The sequence below is a fragment of the Gymnoscopelus microlampas genome (genome assembly GCF_963454915.1).
Source record: "Gymnoscopelus microlampas genome assembly, chromosome: 4".
Classification (NCBI taxonomy): Eukaryota; Metazoa; Chordata; class Actinopteri; order Myctophiformes; family Myctophidae; genus Gymnoscopelus; species Gymnoscopelus microlampas.
Window position 1 is genome coordinate 17,929,698 of NC_139941.1, and position 15,554 is coordinate 17,945,251.

The 15,554-nt window shown below is 45.3% G+C and overlaps 1 protein-coding gene across 2 annotated transcripts in view; it reads right to left on the reverse strand.

The window, feature by feature from the left end:
- The window catches only part of kremen1 (kringle containing transmembrane protein 1), a 75,999-nt gene that overhangs the window by 47,856 nt on the left and 12,589 nt on the right, over positions 1-15,554 (reverse strand). For both annotated transcript variants that reach the window (XM_084053964.1, XM_084053963.1), the window contains exon 2: positions 789-951. In XM_084053964.1, the coding sequence (XP_083910090.1) occupies positions 789-951 (163 nt within the window). The remainder of the gene's footprint in view (positions 1-788; positions 952-15,554) is intronic.

The window sequence follows — 15,554 nt, forward strand, 5'->3', positions numbered from 1 at the left end:
GAGGCACTTTATAAATAAAACTAATACAAAAAAGCAGCAAATAGCTGATCTGCTTTGAGTTTAGAAAACATGTGAAAGTACTAGTTCCGGTAACTACTATGTCCTGAGCAGGGCCCAAATGAGGTTCCGAGACGAGAACCGTACCTGAAACCAGGCCGTAGCACATGGAAACAAACCCTGAACCTGTGAAATACGTTAGAGATGGCACGGCACAGTTCACTCGGTTCGTCACAAGCAGTGTTGCGAGGTCTGCTTATTATAAGCGACTTCGGGCTTGTTTTTCTGTAAAGTTGCTTGTAAATATTAGTAAGTTGCGGGTTGAGGTTTTTGGGCTTGTTTCTAAAGTGTACTTGCTTATTTGGGCTTGCTTCCAAATTGTTTGATTATTGTTTAAACCGGTGGTTCTCAAACGTTTTCATGTCAGGGACACCCAAATTAATGTGTCCACCGACCCTCATCTGAAATTATGATTTGTGCCAGGGCCCCCCGTACCAGATGTGTGTTGTTGAAATGTTTCATATATTCCACATTTTGCACTTTCTTTTCCTCAAGATTTTTTTTCAAAATAGCAGATCTACAAGATCTCAACTGCAACGCGTTGTGAGCTTGTAGATCGGCTATTTTCAAAATAGCCAACGTATATAGGTTTGAAGTGCATTCTTCTTTTGGGCTTCAGTTTTCATAGACCAAGTCGCTTGTTTATCTCGCAAAAGCTGGCAACACTGGCGACAAGAGGCTTGTTCAGCACGACCTCCCCAGTTCCAGGGGTGTGGGTGGGCCTCCCTCACCTGCAGTAGTTGTGGCTCCCCAGCCCCCCCTCTCCATTGGGGTACTTCAGGGTGTTGTAAGGGTGCTGGAAGGTCTCGTTCCAAAAGAGGCAGGGCTTCCCCGCCTGTAGGCTGGTCTGGTTCTGGAAGCCCCGGTAGTCCTCTCCATTAGCAGTGTAGCACTCTGGGCGAGAGAGAGAGAGAGAGAGAGAGAGAGAGAGAGTACAAGAGAGAGTGTTTAAGAGCTTTGTCTGTGTGTGACACCTACTAAGGGTTAATTATGACAGCCATTCTCAAATGTTTTAATTTCAAGGACCCTCCGTTTGATATGCATTATTAATAGGCCACGGACCCCCATTTGATGGCCTTCCCCCCCCCCCCCTTTTTAATGTCTGTGATCCCAATCTACACTGTAAAATCCTCAGTGTTTAAGCTGCGCTATGTAACTTTCCTCTTCTGCCCCGGATTTGAACCCGGTTTCCTGCACAAGCGCTGCCATTTTTTACCATTAAGCTAATAAGAGCCTGCCTGCTCGCTCAGGGGATACATTTAATCTTGACCATCAGGTCAAAATTTGTGTCATATTCCGTGTCTATAGGTGAGACATGACCTTTGACATGATCTAAATGTCTCAATAGAAGAGCAGGGAGACAAAATACAACCACCCCAATGGTATAAGTTATATTGTATTAACATACTCTACCATACATATCGGACACAATTACATTTTATTCATTAAAAGAAAGTTACATACATAGTGCCGCTTTAATTTAGCTCTGAGCGTGTACAAATGGAACCAAATGGACCCGTCCGGGTCCATTTGGTTCCATTTGTACACGCTCAGAGCTACAGACCACCAGGGTCCATGTCCCTGGTGGTCCTGAGACCCCACGTTAAAGAGACAGTGTATTAAGATAAGGATCAGAATAAGTGATTCTAAGCAGGCATGCTACAGGCAGACATCCAATAGATCTATTATATACACTTGTTTGAGAATCAGATGTTGAATCAGATGGTCTTGGATTAAATGTTTTTTTTTGTGTTGTTGTTATGCATTTGGAATGATAATAGACGATAAGCCTCGAGGAATATACGTTGTAGTTTCTGCACAGTCTCAATTCGCAACATTGGCCCGAGCGTGTCAAAGTGAGATCAATCACGACTTGGTATTGTTTCAATTAATGTCAACCCGAGTTTCACAAGAGCTTAGAAGGAGAAAAAAAAGAAAAGAGAAAAAAAAGACCTGCAGATATACAGCTAAAGCAAACATGGTTTGAATTTCCAGGAAATATATGACAACCATATGGTGGAAGGAGAGAACAAATGGAGAGAGAGGGGGAGGGGGGAGAGAAGGGGGTGGGGGTGGGGGGGGAGAGAGAAAGAGGGAGAGAGAGCATGGTCCCCAAAGCAAAACAATGGTCGGAATGAGTCTTTTCTTCTCTGAAACAGAGAAGTCATATAAACAATGGCGAGTGAGCCATCATAGCTCATCACACTCAGCCTCAGGCGACCTCCTGTCAGGAAGAGTTTTAAAGGCGACTTGTACTTTGTCGTAGGGCGGTGGCGCGCCCCGAACATAGGCGATCTACAAGCCCACGACGCGACGCACCCGCGCTGTGTTGTGGACTTGTACGTCGGCTATGTTTGGCGCGCGACGCGGCCGCATGAGGAAGCATAATAAATTAAGACTTTAGCCGCAAAGTCTGAATTCCTGCTTTGATTAAAATGGGATATTCATTCAGCGCTCTGATAAATTATTGTCATTATTTATATTGCAGGAACTCATAAATACCATTAAATTGTTGACTGCCCAGGGTGCTCAATCAATGTAGCCAGGGCGTTAAGAATGACTCAATCCACACAAAAGAAACATCTGACACCAAACAACATATGTTTTTATTTAAACAAAATTATTGTCTCTTTAAACTCACACAAACACACAACAATCCAGACATGTCACAAGGGCAACGGCTGTGACAATGCGATAACATGCACATTCTAGACGCTTTAGAATGGATTTGCGTTTAGCTATAGTGGCGTTAGCTTGGCTGCGGTAATGCGAGAGAACACATGGGACGGTATTAAACAGCCTACTATCGTTTCCTGCCAATCAAACAGACTTCCACATTTCGTCGTCGGATGGAAACCGTTTGTGTCCAAAACTGTTAAAAGTTTTCAGGAAAAACACACATATTTGTTTCCCAAAAAATAGCACATATTAGCTGATGAGTCAGCTTGTAGATCTGCTAATTTGCTACTTTAGTTTTGACACTCTACAGTGTCACACAAAAGTAGCAGATTAGCAGATGACGAAGTAGGGCATTAATTTACTAAGGAAAAAAAACAAAAACAATAAAAAAGTTGAAATAGGGAGATAGGAGGTTTCCGCCCGACAACAGCGGAAGATTTGTGTTTTGGCCGGTCTCCAGGGAGGCTCTCGTTGCTATGTACAGTACATGGTGAGCCAATTGACCGGTCCCTTTCATCATCGCCACGCCGTCTCAGTTGAGCATGAGCTCATATGCCTCGCAATGTGACAGTCATTATGCCCCCATGGTGAGCCAGCTGTGGTGCAAAAGGCTCTTTCTGAGTGATTCCCCCCGCTTTGCAGTTCAAAAAGCCAAGCCTGAGTTACACTTTTAATTAGTCAATAGCCGATCTACAAGATCGCGACGTATCACGGCGTGATGGCACCGTGAGCTTGTGGATCAGGGGTTTTGTGGTGCGCGACACGATGCGCAGCCAAGTATAAATTAGACTCAAGCTGTTCTGGCTTCCTCCCACCCACTCGCTCGCTCTTTATCACCTCCCTCCGTTGTCCTCTGGTTTTCCTCTTCCCTCCTCTTTTCTGCTGCTACACTCTGCGGTCTCTTCTTGGGTGTCTGTCCACTTACAGAGGGACAGGGGGTGGGAGAGTAGCTAAGCACATTTACTCAAGTAACTGTACTTAAGTACAGTTTTGAGGTACTTTTACTTTACCATTTTTCAGTGCTATATTTCTACCCCACTACATCTCAGAGGCAAATATTGTACTTTTGTTTTCCGCCGCAACAATTACTTGGCAGCATTAGTTTTAAGTTACTTTGCAGAAAACATATATTAACCAATTAGGCCCTACTTTATAGTTTAGCTTTTAAAAATAGCAGATCTACAAGCTCACAATGCTCACGGTGTAGCTCAAACATAAGTCTGACAAATTTTGATACTGTAAGTATAGTACTTCTTCGACCACAGCAGAGGGAGGTGTCTTTCCCAATCCCCCCACCCCACGGACCTCTCTCTCCCAGCCAAGGGTCGCGCGGGTTGACCCACAGCAGCGTCACGACCGAATACATCATCGCACTCACTGTACGTCTGTGTCACTCGCCAGAAATAGCTGGTTTTGGCTGAGGAATAAATCAGCCCTACAGCAAAGTTCTCGAATGAACAATCGGGGGAAGACAGGAAGTCAGCCCCCAAGTTTGTTAACAGGAGCTGAGGAAATTGGCACCGTCAATGTGTAACGTGTACACACCTGCATATGATGCTAATGATCATCGGGTACATACCTGCTATCACATACGCTATCTGTATGTGTGTATATATATACAGTATGTGTGTATATATCTTTGTTTTATATTTGAATCTCTTTCCCTTCTGCTCTGTCTTCTCACGGAATGCTACAAAATGATGGAGCGTGCACGAACAAACATTTTTTTTATTTCACCCCTTATTTACACCTGTAAACCTGTGATGTGACAAATAAAGCTGATACCGATTCTGAGCCAGTTCATACTGTAGCTTCAGACTCAGCGCAGACGGTTTCCCAATCGGTCTGACACCAAGATAAGATAAGATAATATAACTTTATTGCCCATTAAATGTGCATAAAAATGTGCTTTCGGCACTCTGGCAAAACAGTGTAAAACAGACAGTAAAAACATAGCCAAAATACATATCAGCCTGACACTCAACCCAATTTCTATTTGGTTTCACTTCATTATTCAGTCTGATTAATGAAGTTATTGCAGCTGCTTTATGAGACAGGTGTTGCTGAACAGGGGGGTGATGATACTGTCAAGCCTTTTTTTTAGGAATCAAGGGGCAATCAGTAAATACACACTCTATATTTGTTATTCCTGGGATTCTATTCACAACCGCTTGAATAGCTGCATCGATACGAACGGATGATGCTAACGCCTGCACTGTTGTTTTGAAATGTCTGGCGCAGTTGTATTACGCCATCGCATTCAAAGGATGCTGATTGGGCCTGGTTGGAACATTTCAACCAAGAAAACCTGCAAACGGAACGATGACATCACCAGACCCCTAATGGCCATGGCTGGAGATGCAGGGGTTGGATTAAAGCTACAGAATACTGATAAAATGCATTTAGTTTAGTTCACATTATGATCTAATGTGAACAACACAGATAGACAACTTTGCATATACAGTACTAGATTTTCCTACGAAGAACAAGTTTGCAACATTAACACATAATAGTGTACACACAGGTGCACACACGCCCGTCCACACACACACACACACACGGTTCACACAGCTCTTTCAACTTCCCGAAAGAACCACACTTCATCTGAGCATAAAATCAGAAGCCCAGGGGCGCTCTCGGTGTATGACTGAGCCAAAGTTGCTTTTAATTAAAGCCGTTTAGGAGTTGCTGTTGATCCAGAGCCCATCAGCCAGCCTTTGTCTGGCTGACAGAGAGCTCACCAGCGGTACAGGGACTGTGCTGCTGTACTACTACTACTGCTGCTGCTGCTGCTGCTGCTGCTTCAGGGGTGCTGGGCTCCTGTAATTATGATGGCACTTTGTGTTTTGTAAATGGCTCCTCTCCCTCGGCAGATTAATTCTGCCTCGGCAGCACAGACAGACATCAGCCAGCGGATTTGTGAATCTACCTTGAGACCCATGCTGAAGTGGAACATGACTTCACAGAAGACAGCGATTCGGCTTCTCACCGCAATTGTACTGTGATGCCTATGGGAGTCTGGTCTGTGTGTGTGTCTGTGTGTGTGTGTGTGTGTGTGTGTGTGTGTGTGTGTGTGTGTGTGTGTGTGTGTGTGGGTGTGGGTGTGGGTGTGGGTGTGTGTGTGTGTGTGTGTGTGTGTGTTTGGGGGGGGCCATGGAGACACTGTCAGGCTAATATTTAGAGTAGAGGTTCTGCTTGATGATGACACTGGTAGGAGGGTTTCTGAGAGACAGACCGAGTAGACAAAAATGGTACCTTATTATAATGAGCATTAGTGATGACCAATTACATAAAGATAGGTTGAAAAGGGGTTGAAAAGGGGTGAAGTAATATTTTCGCTATTCAAAAATAAGCTCACAACGTTGTGAGCTTGTAGATCTGGTAGTTTTTAAAGTATTTTTTAATAATTGGATTTTTTTAACCCAAACGTTTTCTTCTGGGGGTCCCTGGCACAAAACATTTTCAGATGGGGGTCCACGGCCAAATACATATAATTTTGGCACGAAAAAGTTTGAAAACTACTGATTTTGAAGGCATTTGTAGAATCGGCCCCAGGTCTTAATGGGTTAAAGGAGAGAATGGTAAGAGCGCAAGCTAACACAGATGTGACAAGTTTGGGTTTTTCTTTTGAGCTGACGGAGGTCTGGACAGGATGGCGAACGGAATGCAGACTGATCACTGTGGAGAGTTTGGTACTGGCAGAGGCTCGGGTATGAGTCACTCCATCGCCAAAAAGTAATCAGGGCCGGACCGGGCTGCAGCCAGCGAGGATAGCATCAGGCCAGGAGAGAGAGAGGGGTAACCAAGTGCATCCCAAATAAGCTCCCGGTCCTTCAGACAGTGACTCTGTGAGAGGAGTGGAGTGAGACTGAAATGGGCTGGACTTTGCCGTGCGCAGTGCTCAACGCACTGCATCAAAATTAGCTCTCTAAAGTGACTTAGTAAATGTCTCCTCTCCTCTCCTCTTCTCCGGGGTACTTTCAGTCTGGAGTTTTTAAAGTGTGGAGTGGAGTGGAGTGGAGTGGCGGTGCTCGTCTGCACACGGGCTGCTTGGAAGGAACTGCTGTTGGCAATCATCTCCGCCTGCTGTGGCCAAGCTCGCCTTCCAGGACGAGATGGTAAATATGGCAGCGTTTTGCAGCCGCCGGAGGGGGGTTGATGTGGTCTTAAGGCACCATTTGCTTGCGGTGGGAATGGGAAGTAGTGGATCTGCAAGGACTCTGAGATAAGTGAGGCCATCATAAAGATGAATGGAGCATTTAAAAGCCCTGCGGACGGCCACACATCCGTCAACAAAAAAGAGCAGGCCCGCTACGGGTTAAGTGGCGCGGGGCCGTGTGTTTCACTCCCAATTCCATGATGAGGTGCCCGTCGTGCACTGATTGGGCTATCGTCACCTCAGAGCACCCTACACACACACACACACACACACACACACACACACACACACACACACACACACACACACACACACACACACACACACACACACACACACACACACACACACACACACATACATACATACACCCCGCCCTTTCCCTGTCACCAAGCGACCGTGGTGCTCTCGTCACATGGGCCAGGCCTTTCTTGTGGTCTCATCACAGGCTGTGATGGGAAACAGAACTACCACCGCATGAAAGGCAAAGAGAGGGGGAAAAAGAAAAACCTCCTCCTATAAAATATATGCAGATCTACAAATAGAAAAAGTCCGGGAAACAGAGGAGGAGGAGAAGGACTCGCCCTGAGCTCGCAGAACACCGCACAAACCCGGCAACAAGAGCAGCCTTTTCAGAAAAAGAAAAGAGGAAAAAAAAAGAGCGCAGGATAATTCTGAGAGGGCTAATCACCCTGTTATTATATTTGTAGGGATTTGCGGCTAATGACTTCCACATTGTGACTTCAAATGCACTTGATGCTCCGGAGTGGGGTGGGGGGGAGTTCGGAGGGGTAGAGTTTGGGGGGGGGAGTGTTATGGTACCGTGATCACGTGATCTCCAGAACACAAACAAACAAGCATGCAAACAAGCAAACAGGCGTTTTCTCTGAAGCGCGTTGCCAGGTCACGCTACAGCACTTATTTGTTGTGTTTGCTATGAGGGTTGAAAGGCAAGCGATAATTACAGATGACTGTTTCCTTGCAGAGGGCTGACATAAAGAGCTTCCTTCCATCTTTATTATATGCTTGGCGCTTCAGGCGAACAGCCGAGCGAGCTTGACTGCAGGGGCAATATTTCCATCACAGCAGCCTCGCAGTGTGAGTCCATTATAGTGAACAAGTGCTGGCTACATGATACGCATACATACAACCGCTGGAAATGTGCTGTGTGTACACCAGCGTCAATACAAACTCTATTCGCGCTGCGCAACTGTCAGCCATGCACATAGCTTACTTTTTTTTTTACTTCACACACATTCTGTGAAAATAGCAGAGCTGTCATGATGTGAGCCTGTAGATTGGCTGTTTTTGGCGATTTGGTGTAGACAGAGGGAAAAAAGGAAGGGACTATTTAAGTATAGACCTCTGTGGGTACCTGATTTATTTTATTTACTGTACATAGGGTTTAAGGGTCCATTTGTACACTCTCAGAGTTATTGGGGGGGGGGGTCTTTGAAATTAAAAAGTTTGAGAACTGATACACCCAATTCATCATGACGTGATATGCACTCTTACTACAGGTGAGCCAAGCCCACGCACACTCGCGCACACACAGCTTTTTGGAACTTTAAGATAGTTCGAAAAAAACAAAACAACGACATTTCACGTCAGCGACACATTATTAGTACAAAGAAATGCCACAGACCTCAAATCAAACCTCTAATATCATGCAGTCTACCACAGTGCCCTGGTAGCCATTACTGTTGTGGTGCTCATTAATGTCAGGGTAAGCAAGAACAGGGGCCAGGGCTGGGCCAAATCAGGCCAGCTGTGGTGGGTTACAGAGTTCCACACTGGAAGGGGGGGGGGGTGTAGCTGGCTGCCTCTCATTCTACTCGCCAGCAGCCATTGGTACTGGAAGTAGTGGGATATTTTTTTTACTTAAGTAGCAATACCACAATACAAAAATACTCAAGTAAAAGGCCTGTATTTAAATGAGAATATACTTATAGTGCCAAAGTAAAAGTGCTAAAAATGTTCGCGTCACTTTGCAACGTGTAGTGAGCTTGTAGATACTGTTTTTTTGCCGAAGAATAACATTGGGCTTAATTGGTTAATGTATGTTTCTGTGTTAATAATCTACATGCAAAATAACTAGTAACTAAAGTTGTCAAATACTTGCAGTGGAGTTAGAAGTGTCAAGAAATAGAAATACTCAAGTAAATGTGTAAATGTACAGTACTGTACCTAAAAGGTTTACTTAAGTATAGTTCAATACTTGAGTAAATGTACTTTCCACCACTGCCAGGCTGTGCCAGCAGCCATTTCCATTTCATAATCACATGCCTTCTGAGATACTGTAGGAGAAAAATACCCCCACACTTTTCTGCATTTCATATCCATTTTTGCTCACATCACATCAGATAGGAACAGATCTTTAGGCAGGATGTTTTTAACAGTATTTTAGAAATATCAAAAATAGCAGATCTACATCTACTTGTAGATCTGCAGAAGTTTTTTCGAATTGATTGGAATTGATTGATCTGACACAATAGCGTTCAAACCATTGGTGGTCTAGGACTGGGGAGGAATCGGGATCGGCATCGGACCCAAATATCTGGCATCGGTCACGTTCTACAGCTTATTCATGCTTTTGTTGCAGTGCTGTGGCCTCAGAAAGCTGGGCAATAAACCCAGACCTCATTGAGTCCCCAAAATAGCCTCACTATACTACTACCATCCTTCCACCAAAGTACTAATTCTCCCTCCATGCAAATCCCCTCCCCCATTCTTTCACCGCAGTAGCCACAGGTCCATGGGGCTGGTTGCCAAAGCGGACGGCTAGCACCTAGTATAAAACATGGACTGCATCTCTTTCTGGTGTGGCCCCTATTATTTTAGCCCTGTAATGGAAAGAGCCTAATGCGAGCCCACTGCCAGAGCCAGTGGTGGGCTGAAGGCTCTGCCAAAAAAAGACCAACAAAAAAAAGAAACCTCCGTTTGAAGTTTCACATCACAAATGAAAAGCATAAAAAGGTTTTAGCCTCAAGCAGCTCCTTGGCCCTCAATTAAAGTGTTACGTCTTGATTGATGTTGGACGATCTATCAGCAAACATATCAAAGGGGATAAAATGTCTTACCTTTATAGTAATTCCCACAGGGGATGGAGGGATATTTGACAGAACACAGCGCATGATGGACTGCATGTCGTTTTGGCTTCCAAGAGGCAAGGATGGAACAATTCGGAGTTTTTGTTTGTTGTCGTTTTGTTATTGTTTGGGTTTTTTGGCAGATTCAGGTTGTGACAAATGTGATGAAGACACTGGCAATGTAGGGAGCCACTGAACCCCTTGAAAACAAGCTGCTGACAGAATGTCCACACAAGGGACAGGCCGACCAACCAAACAAACATGAAGTCAAACGGGTGTCGCGTTCAATTACTTCCCCCTGGCACTGATCCGTACGATTTCCTCTAATCAATGTAGCCATATGTGCCCGAAAGGGGCAAAAAAAAAGAAAAGAATAAGAACAAACGTGGATGCCTTTGCGCAGGCCCTCTTCATGCACTAAGTAGACAGGGTTAGGATGGCTGTGCGCGGGCCCTCTTCATACACTAAATAGACAGGGTTAGGAGGGTTAAACAAACAGAAGGCGAAACCTGCTCCACGCTCAACACATGCTGGTGAAGTGGCTCCAAAGGAGCTCTGACACCACAGTAAACAAGCCCTCATGCAGCCAGCAGAGCACAGGCCAGGCCAGGCCAGGGCGCCAAGCTGGAAGAATTTACTTCTTTCTTTTTTTTTACTTAAAAGTAAAAGTAGCAATGGCCTGGACCGCTGGCGTAGCGGTCCAGGCACCTAGGCTACAATGTAGCCTAATACCGTGTCGCGGGTTCGACTCCCGACCCCGATGGCCTTTGCTGCGTGTCACTCCCCATCTCTCTCCCCATTTCCTGTCAGCCTACTGTCCTATTATTATCTATAATAATGGCATAAAAAGCAAAAAAAAAAAAAAAAAAAGTTAAAGTAGCAATAACCTTCCACAATATAAAAAAGACTCTCTGTTACCAGTAAAAGGCCTCCATTCAAAATTCTAACTTGAGTAAAAGTACAAAAGTATCGGCATCAAAATGTACTCACGGTGCTAAAGTAAAAGTACCTAACCCTTTCAGAATGTGTAAAACGTTTTAAAAAATGGCAGGTCTACAACGCGTCGCGGTGTGGCGCGTTGTACTAGTACAGTAGTAAATCGGCACTATCAGCCGGGAAGAAACCTCTTATCTCCATGTTCTAACTTTGCGTTTTTTCGTAAAATCACGCCCTACTTGATCATACTAAAGCGTCACACAAAAGCCACAAAAGTAGCAGATCTGCAAGCTGGAGCTTGTGTGGATCTGCTACTTTTGATGCTTTTTGAATTGTGAATCCTGAAAAATAACAGTTTGGGACATGTGAGGTTTCCAGCCGACAGGGACGAAAGGTACTTAGTTACTTTTCCACCACTGCCAGGGCGGGACCGGCAGAGACGCTGCTGCCTGCACGTGTTTGGTTCTGCTGCGCTTTCCAAAGGTACACAATTAGCGTGTTTGGGACGGCTTCATCCAAAAAGTCAAAACCAACTGCAAATTAAATGTGCTGCAGCGTAGAGCAAATGAAGCCATTTGGAATGATATGATAGAGGGATAGCTGGGGAAGAGGAAAAAAAGCTTGGAGCGAAAAGGGGAAAGAGAGAGAGAGACTTTTTTTTTAACCACTTAAACCCCATATGGAGTCCCCCAGGGCTCTATGCTAGTGTATTTTCTGTTTTCTGTTATTGTGGGGAAAGCTTTTGCTGAAAACATCAGATCGACAACGCGTTGTGGGCTTGTCGATCTGCTATTTCCTGCGAAAGCTTTCCCCACAATACGGATGCTGCAGGGTTTAAGTGGTTTAACGATCCCTCAGATTGGGCATGCCTCTCCACCCCTTCAACTCTAATTTTCTCCATCTTGCCGCGCAGCGCCATTGATGTAACACTTGGTTTACTTTAACACTTCCCATTGTTATGGATGGAGCCGACAACAAAGCCCTGGCTCCATAAAATTAACAGCAAACACAACAGATAGCGCCTGCTAACACCGAGGGCCTGGGCGTACACACAGAGTTCAAAAATCCCATGCTTGGAGGAGCTCTGTGGCGCAGCTGCGTGCTGGGCCCCTATACTAGGAAACAAACAAACTGTGGCTTGCAAGTGTGTGTGTGTGCGCTTGCGTGTGTGTGTGTGTGTGTGTGTGTGTGTGTGTGTGTGTGCGTGCGTGTGCGTGCGTGCGTTCTGGAGGGAGAGAACATGTCTCCATATGGGCTCTTCGTGGCATTCAGGGCTTTGATAAGCAGAAGGAGGATCTATGGCTTGCGATGCAAAACATGATGGTTGACTGTTGCTAATGGCTGTTCTCGCGCTGCATGGGGGCGTTCTCAGCCCGCTCGCTCCCATTTCCTCGTCCAAATGGATGGTAAGATGATCCCCCTGTCAGCCAGCTCATGTCAGATGTTCCCAGATAAACACATGCAGTGACAAAACATGCATTAATCTCAACTTCTACCCACATCATTCCGTCTCTCTCGCCCTCTCTCTCTATTTCTGCCCCCCCTCCCTTTCTCTCTCTCTCTCTCCGTCCTGACATCCCCTGATGGGACTTACAGTAAGAATGAAAGGGAGCAATTTTCATCAGCAGAGGAGCCACAGTGTTTTAGGATGTAGCCGATGTGGAGACGGAAAAGACATACCCACACAAATGCCCCATGCAGACGCATGCGCACACGCACACACACACACACACACACACACACACACACACACACACACACACACACACACACACACACACACACACACACACAGTTACAACATTACATCTCACACACACGTATCCGCATGCACACGCATGTACATGTACATTAGAGTACAGTACACACACGCACACACACACACACACACACACACACAGGCTCCTTTGTTCCCGTTGCAGTAGAGTTGCTGCTGGGCCATCATCTGTGTGTGCATTTGTCTGTACTGTACATCTCAGGTCAATCCGTAGCCTCTGCAATCTGCAGACACATTTATTAATCACATTTAGTTGTTGGGCAGTGAAAACAGCAAGCTCTACAAGCTCACAACGCGTTGCATTCGTGACCCGTCGAGAGCTTGTAGATCGGCTGTTTTCATTGTACGACGGTGTCAGGCTTAAGTGGTTAAACGTGTGACATGCTGTAGAGGCCTGGTATGTCTCTGCAAACAACTCAGCTCCCCATGCCAAGCCGCTCAGCGTCCTTTCATGTCGCCCCAACGATAACAAACTGATCCCTCATCCACTCATACGCGCCGATGGACACCAGACTCCTGTGCAGCAACCAGCGGTGGAAGAAGTACTAAGTCAAAAGTAGCAATGCCACACATACCAATATAAAAAACACTCTGTTACAAGTTAAAGTCCTGTATTCAAAAATGTAATTGAGGAAAAAGTACAACTTTATTGACTACAAAAATGTTTGATGTTGCCCCCAATTATAACAAACGGATCCCTCATCCACTCATCCGCGCCGATGGACACCAGACACCCGTACAACTCATCGACTCTCACCCTTAAACCCTCTGTACTTAGAAAACAAATGGACAACTTCCCTCTGTACTTGGTGTGCTCTTTTTTCCCTCTACACACCAAATCTCTTTGGTGCGTAGAGGCTTTCCAAATGTTCCCCCCCAGAACAGGGGATGCTGGGGTTCAAGTGGTCAAGTTTTCGCTGCTAACATCAAAGTGTTTATCCCCGATTTCTTAACACACCTCACAGAGAGGTGAGTTACAGAAAGAGAGAGAAGGGGGGGGATTGTTGCTAAACACACCTGTTTTCGATCGTCCTGTTTGTGCTCAGGTTAGCTGGCATGTGGGGAATGTTAATTATATGTGGTTTGGTTGGAGCTAAGGCACTGTCAGTGCTGTTTCAGGGGCATGTGTGTGCAGCCATTAGACACCCCCCACCCACCCCCCCTCTCACCCACATCTCTTTCTTTCTCTCTCTCTCTCTCTCTCTCTCTCTCTCTCTATCTCTCTCTCTCTCTCTGAGGCCTTTTGCGTGATTACAGGGCGCAGGGAAGATGAGGTCTGACTAGGATAAATAAAGGGCTTGGGGTTGAAGTGAAGGGACCTCCCTTGCTTGTGAATAAAATTAAAATACAATGCTGCCATTAAAACGAAATGACATGCTGGGAATTTTTCCCCCTGTTTATTCTTGATGGAGATGGACTTACTCGATTATTGTAACGCAACACAAACATTGTCATAGTAGTAGTAGTAGTAGTAGTAGTAGTAGTAGTAGTAGTAGTAGTAGTAGTAGTAGTAGTACATTGTCATCTTGAAGAGGAGAGCATTATGATGATCTTCAGTGAGATGATTGTGCCGATAATTCAATCTGCAAACCAAAACTCACTGACGTTGGGTTGCAGAAAATGTCCCCTCATACTGAGTTAGGGTTGTATACATTTGAATTACTGAATGTCACTTAGAGAGTACAAACACCAAGGAGGAAGGAACATCAAGGAGATCAGTCGCCCCTCGAGACCCCAGGGCAGTATTTTGGGTATCCGTTCAAAACAGTCATCGTGGAAAAGGAACTTATTTTCAAAAATCTTCTGGACTGAGCCTTCGGGCCATTGTGTACTGATTTAAACGCAACTGAAGGAGACCGACATTGGTTACAACGCAGCCTTTTTGTAGGGAGGACATACTGTAAGGGATCAGAAAGAGATACCTGCATCACTGGTTCTTAAAGTGGGGTCAGGGGACAATCAGGGGTCCACATGGGCCTTAAAGCCTGATTGATACTTTGTTGCACGACAGTGTCTCACGGCAAGAATGGCCATAACACGGCCTGGATGTGAGCTTGTAGTCTGCTGTTCTCGGGCCGTTCATTGGCGCACCACACCATGGCGTGACAGAGCATAAATTAGGCTTAAAGGGTCTGTAACTCAACAGAGTGTAAAATGGAAACTAATGCAAAATGTGTTCATCAAAATCGGTTTAACCATTTTAAACCTAGAAACTGTACATCGACTATTTGAAAATAGCGCATTGGAATATTTTTGAAAATAAATAACAATACAAATCTTGTATGGCATAAAATATATTCAGATGGGGGGGGGGGGTCTGCGGCCTAATACTATATGAATTTGGGGGTCCTTGACATGAAAATGTTTGAGAACCGCTGGCATAGATAGAGTCATAGAGTACAGTACTGTACATTCAAGTCTATAGTTCAATCAAGGCAGCCCCCTGTTACTCCATTCCCTTTGCACTGTTGTTCAGCAGAGCCATGTGCGGAGCACAAACATGCACCCATCTGTATCCAATGAATCCCCAGCACGCTCGTTTCGGAGAGAGAGTGGCGAGCACATCAGAAAAAAACACTAAAGGCCCCGTCGTGTTTGTTTTGTCTATCTTTGTAAACTACAGATGGTGGCATTGGCCCCCTGTCCCGCCAGTATTCCTCTGTCTGTATAGATTCTTTTACACTTTTAATCCGATTCCCTCTGCGGAAGAAAAGCTGCGATGGAATTTGCGAGGGTTACACAGCAGTCAAGGGCACCTTACTGTTCTACCTTTATCTCCGACTCTTGTACCGCAAAAAAAAAAACTGAGAGTTCATTCAGCTCTGTACGGTTGTTTGCTGTGACCCGTACGTACGGG